The following is an 8,320-nucleotide window of genomic DNA, read 5'->3' on the forward strand; positions in this document are numbered from 1 at the left end:
TTTTTACCGGGCTGACCAAGCCGTCGTACCGGGCTGGGTAATAAGAGAAAATAAAGGGGGGAGAGGGAAGGAAAGAGAAAGAAGAGGAAAAGAAAAGGAAAGAAAAAGAAAAAGAGAAGAGAAAAAAAAAAAGACAAGAATAAAAAGGAAGATATCATAATGACCAAACTCACAACACCCTGAAACCCCTTCTCCACTTCAAAAAACTCCTTAGATCTATGCTGCCCGATGGCGTAACCAATGGGGGACAAGGGAAAATATCTTTCTTTGAAAATCTTCCCCACCCCTTTATAAATGTCCTTTTCATGCACTGAAAGTGCCTAAAAACCTTAAATTTCTTGTTATCATGGGCCAATTTCCTCTAAAAATTGCACATTTATGGAGTTTTGAACAATTCCAACGAAATAAGAATTAAAAACACCGGGGGACAAGAGGAAAATATCCATCTTTGGAAAATCTTTCCCCACCCTTTGACAAATGCATCCTCTGAAAGTGCCTAAAATTCTCAAATGTGCATTTCTTGTTACGGTAGGCCAATTTCCTCTATAATTTGCACATTTTAGGAAGTTTTCATCAATTCCAGCGAAATTAGAATTAAAAAGACAAAAATATTTTGCGCGCTTCGCGCGCATATTTTAGGGCTTTTTTAGGTTTATCCTTTTAAGTTATTTAAACACATAATAGTTCCAAACTCAAGAAAGACAAATTTAAGATAGATCGTTTTAACCCAAAAGAAGGGCCTCAATGTGTATTGATGGTGAAAGAATATGTTGTAATAAATAAAACCTTGATGAAAATGCTTATATTTAGTTTTAAACACACGTGTGTGGCCTATATTGTAAATAAGATAAGCCCTATGTCGTATTGTTTTCTATATGGGGAGTGGGGTGGGTATGGTAAATTACTAACCGGGAAAATAAATACCAACTCTGACCCAAGACCCTGTTACGCGCCTGGTGTTAGCGCCAATGTGTGCCCTTGTGCGGACAGGGGATGTACCCCCTCTGAAGCTGGAAACCTTGTTTTTGCAAAATATGCAATTTGCTATTACAGTATAGGCCTAATCAATAAATTCCTCATCAATCGATATAACCTTAAACATCGGAATTGACATAACATTACTGATGTCGTACACACCCTTCAGTGGCTCTCTTTGCAAGCACATCTAACATCTAAGGAAAGAATAGCTTAGATTGGTACCAGATAAAATAATGTTGTTATCAACATTAAATTATGCTCATTTTCATCTTTGTAAGCGCATAAGACAGTGCAAATTATTTCTGTGACAGTTTTTTGAAGTGTGTAAAGCTCCATTTTATCCCATACATAGTCAAAATATGGGGGGTCCCCCCCCCTTGTCAAATATTGGGGGGATATATCCCCCTGTCCCCCCCCGGACCTACGCCTATGACTTGCTCTTTTCCAAAGAGTGTACTGCGTTCATTAACATTCACATGGGCCATTTTGCACACAGGGCCAATGGCTTAAACATCTCATCTAAAAGACGGTGCGTTTTTTCATTTGCATTTCAGCCCTCCGGCCGAACCGGACACCAAAAGAACTCCATGGTTCAGCAAACACACATTGGCTACCACCAGTTAAACCGACTAGCTAGCTGATCTGCTGTTATTTTTGCTTTTTAAATGTGCTATATTGCTTTATTATGTTTTGAAAATGTTTCTATTTTGCACATTATATGGTAGAACTTCATAAGGCAGAACTTTTTTAACACCTCGTTTCACGAACTTATTTTTTTTTGCAGGTCGTCAGAGGGCGAAAATTTTTTTTTTGCTCTTTTATTTACCAAATAGATTTGCCAAAAACATCTAAATTAAGGAGAAAATACAAATTTAATTTTATTTGTGAATGTAAACAGTGTAATAATGGGATGGATAAATGCTTTAAATTTATATAATTAGGAAGAAATATACATTTTTGGAGATTTCAAGGCAGCATCGGGCATAATAAAAATAAAGAAAAATCTTTTTTCTGGAATTTTCAATTTTTCGTGGGAGCAGGTGCGCTAATTGGCCCAAAACAAATTTTGTTTTTATTCGAGATCATTTGGGTGGTGTATTTGGGCGGGGGGAGGGGGTGCTGCCGATCCTCCAATTTTTTTAAATTATGAAAAAAACATGAGGAAAAAAAAATATATATAATCAAATAGCTTCCATTTCAGGATCAAGGGGTGACATAACCACACATCATCTTACCAGACCAACCTCGGTGGGGATGAGGTGGTCTAGACAATTTTCAATTTTTCGTGGGAGCAGGTGCGCTAATTGGCCCAAAACAAATTTTGTTTTTATTCGAGATCATTTGGGTGGTGTATTTGGGCGGGGGGGGGGGGGTGCTGCCGATCCTCCAATTTTTTTAAATTATGAAAAAACATGGAGAAAAAAAAATATAATCAAATAGCTTCCATTTCAGGATCAAGGGGTGACATAACCACACATCATCTTACCAGCCCCAACCTCGGTGGGGATGAGGTGGTCTAGACTCTCCATCTGTAAAATTCCCTCCCTGGGCCCCTCTATTTCAAATACCTGGATCTGCCACTGAGTACACTCCCACCTTGACGAATTTATATGTTGCATGGAGGACGTCCATGATTTTTGTATTTGATAAAGGAATTCTGAATGTGAATGATTTCTGAGTTTTTAACCAGACACTTGCCAATGTGTAATAAAGGTGTTGAAGATATGAAACATTTATTATTCATATGTATCGCCTAATTACCATAAGGATTGAAGAATATCATGTTTTAGAAAATAAGTTAGTTAATATTGATTGCCTAAATGTATGGGAGTATCACCAGTGACCTCGGTCGGGGAGATGTGCATTGTGACTATATGATGTTCATGATAGGCCTATGCTGTATTTGATAAATTTTGCAAATCTGATGTTAAGACAGGAAGGGTTTACTCTGTTGCGCATGATTGTTGGGGGACCGGATGATAAAATCATTATTCTATACAGTACTGCGTGCTCTTTCTATGAAGAGAAATGAAGATCTTGGGTGTTGTTCGCTGTTCCGACTGTTAACTTTTTACACGTCGTATGGCTTATAGTGACAAGTCTCTCTTTGGTAGCAGCTGTGGGGGACGGGGGGTTGCATTCTTGGTTGTAACAGCCCTTTTGCCATCATGTATTTGGCTGATCGGAGTCTCTGGTACTGATTTTTTATTTTTTTTAGTTTAAGATGATTCAAAAGTGCATATCCAAATAAATTATTGTATTATAATTAATGATTGCGGTACACCACGTAGATAGTTCTGAAAAGAACTGTTGTTTTTATTGAGATTATTCTCAACAAAAACAGTTCTTTTCAGAACAATCTACGTAGTGTATCGAAAGCATTATGATTACTTTGGCATGCAAAGTCGGGGCGGATACAGTAGTAGGGGGAAATCCCCCCGCCCCATTCTGCCACTAAATTTTAAAATTTCAAGGCATATATTGAAATTGGCGCTCTCACTTATCTATTCTGAATAGGCTGATCGGAGTCTCTGGTACTGATGTTTTTTTTTTTAGTTTAAGATGATTTGATTTTCTTGTTGTTTTGATGTCTTTCATTTTGATTGTAATGGTTAATTTTTTCTTGTTTTTGGATGCACCGCCCTTGTGGTTGTGTGCTGCTGATTCAAAAGTGCATATCCAAATAAATTATTGTATTATAATTAATGATTGCGGTACACCACGTAGATAGTTCTGAAAAGAACTGTTGTTTTTATTGAGATTATTCTCAACAAAAACAGTTCTTTTCAGGACAATCTACGTAGTGTATAGAAAGCATTATGATTACTTTGGCATGCAAAGTCGGGGCGGATACAGAGGGGGAAATCCCCACGCCCCATTCTGCCACTAAATTTTAAAATTTCAAGGCATATTTTGAAATTGGCGCTCTCAATTATCTATTCTGAATAGGTTGTCCCCCCCCCCCCACCCCCCGTTTGAACAATTCTGGATCCGCCCCTAAAACTTTTAAACAATATTCAACCAGATCTTATTAATATAAAGTACGTCTAAAAATGGAGGAATATATGGTGTAAACTAGGTGTTTGCAATGTTTTCACTCCTTCTCAGTCTACCATAATGGCCAAGATGTAACTCAGTCACTTCTGAGATTATTTCTTTTCTGGTTTATTGATACCATAAGTATAGACTTCAGCCCAGTCGTGATGCTTGCCAGTTTAATAGTGTAAAAGGTGGTCAGCCATGATTCCTCACATCTGATATACGGTACAGTTGAACTTTCCCAAGTCAATTCAAAATGCCATTGAAATATTGTCGACTTAGATAAAATTCGACTTACGGATTGTTAATTGATGGAAAACACAACAATTAGGCATGTAAAATTAGATCGACTTAGGCACGTTTAACTGTACATAAATCAATACTATCTTTAGCTATTCCATGTCTATCTGTCTGACTCTCTGTTCCCTTCTCACTCACTCAGGTCTCTTTTGGTACTACCAGACGATACAGAAACAATAATTAAAACTTTCATCAAAATTTAATACAAATACAAACCTTTCATAATTACAATCAAAATAGGGTCATGATACACCTCTACTTGCCTATTACTGTACATAGATATTGTAATACTGTGTGTTTTGTACTGTATAATGCTAAACTACTATTATACTGTAATATAAAACAAGCACAAGTTTTGAAAGATAAATGCAAGTAATTACATAAAAACAATATCCGAAAAAATATGTTCCGGACTACTGCAGAACACAACCATCAAAATCACGATCATTATCAGAATCATCAGAATCAGAGTATCGTTCTTGGCACTCGCAAAGGATGTTCCCTTGCCCAGCATAAAAATGTTTACCACATGACTTGCAGTGCTCCATGCGGTAGTCACCAAGGCACTTGCTGAAGCCTGGACAATATGTGCAGTGGTTGGTAGCTTTGCCATTGTCAAAGTGTGCATTATTGTCGCACATGCGAGTCACGTACATGCCCATACAGCCCTGTTCTTCTTCGTTAGGGCATCTTATAGGACCATCTTCACCATAGTCATATCCAGGATGATCTGGTTGGTAGAGGAGGTCGCGGATAGTCGCTTTCACATCACCATGACAGTTCTCGCAGCTATCCTCAAGGACAACATTATCTAAAGGACTATCACCGCTGATGTCAATGTAACCCTTCTGGATTGCTGAACGAAGGCATTTGTTGACAGATTCAATGTCTTTCACACCTTGTTTCTCAAGCCATTTGTTGACCGACTTTGCCGATGTTCTGGTTCTGGTCTTTGGTTTCTCCTTCTCCATGCCACATAGACGCATCAGCAGTTGGCTTTTTGTTCCAGACACCTTCATATTAGCATCTCGACACATCTCCTTCAATTCACGATTTGGTAGCATCATGAGTGATTTAAGTTTCGAATGCGACATCTTGCGATTTGCTATAGTAAAAATAAAATTATGAATGCTTGTGAACCTCAAGTTTAAAAAAAAATTACATTTTTAATTATTTACCACAGATAGCTTGCCAGAAAGCAACCATTTTAAATTAATAAGAATGAAAATTAATTATTACGCCCCTGCTCTTGTCTGCACCTTAAATTTGGGTGAATATAATTAACTCAAAAAGAACAAAACAACCCACAATTTTGCAATGCTTTTCAGGTATCATTGATGACTAATCTGTAAATATTAAAATGTTATTGATGCTTTTTTTTATCCGTAGTCAAATTCTCTTCTTATTTGTAAAATATGTTTGTTAGGAAAATGTACAGTAAAATAATGTGGTATTTAATGTGCGATTGAATTTTAATTAATCTTAGATAAAATTTACTTTTGAAAACAAAGATGATGTGATGTTGTACAGTCATTCAGCAGCACCTACATACAGGGAGAGCATAGGGGTGGCAGGAATGGAGTACATAACACACCCTAAAAATTGTCCACTGTAAACTTTACATGCCAATACAGTATATGAAACATATTGTAAGGCCAAATAAAAAAATTAGGGGTGGTCGACCAATCAGCGCGTTGGGATCACTTTGGCGTAAGCATAGTCACAGTGTGTTGGACAATGGGCATCAGAGTTCGATATTAATACTGTTTTAATCAATTATCAAATTAATGTATATTTTCTTTCATAACTTATATATAGGCCTAGCCTATATAAATCGAGACTTAATATTTAGTTAGTTTGTTTATTTATTATATCAAATATTATGATTTATAGTAGGCCTATGTCTATTTTCTTACAGAAATGGATGGTACTTTTTAAATCACTTCTTTAGTTTATTTATTCGAATTTCACTAACTTGTGTTCAGTTTGTTCTTTAGTGAATGAACATCTGTTTGTCATTGCATTTGAAGATGATTGATAATAATAATAATAATAATAATAATAATAATAATAATAATAATAATAATAATAATTAATTAATAATAATGACAATGTACAGTATCACTAAGTGTAGACCTGTTTTTCACGTTCATCAAATTTTATTACATTACGATATGAACGCTATTGACCAACGCTATACCGTACTGTATCCCAATCAATCGGTATAGCACTACTGGCGTTCCATACATTTTGAGCGCGGCCGCTTTCCCACGCGGCCGCTACGACCCTAATCCCCATTTTAAAAATCAATCTACAGTATCGGTAATCCATGAATCCCTGTTGGATCAGCTTACGACACAACTTGGATTGCATAGACTACAAACTTTAGCACAACATAAACACTGAAAGCATCATCATATATTTGTACTTTTTAACATCAAGTAAATCAAAATAAAGAAATTGTTTCAAAAATTAAATTTACAATTTCATCGAGAAAACAAAGTGTTAAAAATTAATTTTCAATAGCCCTACAACAAATATTACACCTGATTGGTGAAACCATTGTTTGAATTCATTTAAAATTAAATATTGATTATGATTACGATTTCATTGACAATATTTCTTTTTGCTATTTTTTTTGTAACTTACAGTACTGTAAAATTTTATATTTTGGTTAAAAATTCAGGTTCAAGTATATATATTTTTTATTATTCACCTACCTGCTGTGAATACAGATCATTTCGGTCGCGCTTCGTTTCGGTCGCGCTTCGTTTCGGTCGCGCTTCATTTCGGTCGCGGCTTGTTTTCAACAAATATACGGAGCGCCAATGGGGTTTCGAAACGCTAAATTTAATATAACAAGGCCTAATTATCATTGCAAGTTCGTCAATCGGTTTATCATACTTTTTAAATTTATATTTTGTTGTATTTATAATAAGTAACAACATGCTACTTAAAAGCAAATAAAATTAATACTTTTATTACTTCGGACGGTTTTTATTTTGGCCGATGCTATGCTTACGCCGATGTATTCTAAATCCCAACGTGCTGATTGGTCGGCTTGTCTTTACCCTAACCTTAAAACATAACTCGGGCTATCTTAAAGCACTACACATCGGCGTAAGCATAGACACTGTGTTTTATTTTCGTTTTGTTATGAATCCTACGCTTTCTACTGCATAACAAATACAGCAAATAAAATAAATATTAAAATATGATATGATGTTATATATATTATTATTATTATTATTAATATTATTATTATCATTACTATTATTATTATTATTATTATTATTATTATTTCTGGAAAAAATAGCCAATTTGTCATTTAAATTACTGTAACATTAGTTTATTAACAATTATTTTTATTAGTATTAAAGTTTGTTATTGTTACTATATTACTGTATAACTTGGTGCTATTTTTCTTTTTTTACAGAAACAACGCAGATGTTACGAAGTTGACCGAGTTTGAGATACGTTTTTTTTTTGGTTCTTGCTATATATATTGATATAATTTTTATTAATGCTTGAATCAAATAAAAATCTATTGAATAAGTATAGTCAATAGATTAGTTTCGCATACGTTTTTTTTTTCTTGTCTGTTACGTTTCCATTTACCATAAATGTTATCATGTTATAATAATATTGTAAAGGAAATATGTATTTCCATATTTATATTTTCCATATAAAATTATCAATACATTGATAATTGCATGCGGTACATTTTATATTCATAAGCCCGAGAAAATCACTCAACTTGCTAGGCCTATTTCTTTAGTTGCATAAGTGGAGTATAATTGTAGAAAGAAACGTTTCCATATATTTATTGCCATGGTACTCTTAAGGCGAAAATGACACAAGGTTTGTGATTTCTTGTTTGTTTTATTTCCATTTTTGTTACATTATTGCAAAGACAGAATTAGGTCAGATGCTAAAATAGACGACTAGCTATTTCTAGGTACAAACACGTACGCTGAAGCGCAGTTCACCACTTCACATGTGT

General features: G+C 35.0%; 1 protein-coding gene across 2 annotated transcripts in view; it reads right to left on the reverse strand.

Annotated features, from left to right (window-relative positions):
• Nucleotides 1–4,497: 4,497 nt before the first annotated feature.
• Nucleotides 4,498–8,320, reverse strand: part of LOC117102643 — a 5,219-nt gene continuing 1,396 nt past the window's right edge. For both annotated transcript variants that reach the window (XM_033243389.1, XM_033244087.1), the window contains exon 2: nucleotides 4,498–5,422. In XM_033243389.1, coding sequence (XP_033099280.1) covers nucleotides 4,731–5,411 — 681 coding nt within the window. In that variant the 5' untranslated portion in view covers nucleotides 5,412–5,422 and the 3' untranslated portion in view covers nucleotides 4,498–4,730. The remainder of the gene's footprint in view (nucleotides 5,423–8,320) is intronic.

This window comes from Anneissia japonica, unplaced genomic scaffold (assembly GCF_011630105.1).
Source record: "Anneissia japonica isolate Jap-2015-1 unplaced genomic scaffold, ASM1163010v1 scaffold483_len1788099_cov177, whole genome shotgun sequence".
Taxonomy (NCBI): domain Eukaryota; kingdom Metazoa; phylum Echinodermata; class Crinoidea; order Comatulida; family Comatulidae; genus Anneissia; species Anneissia japonica.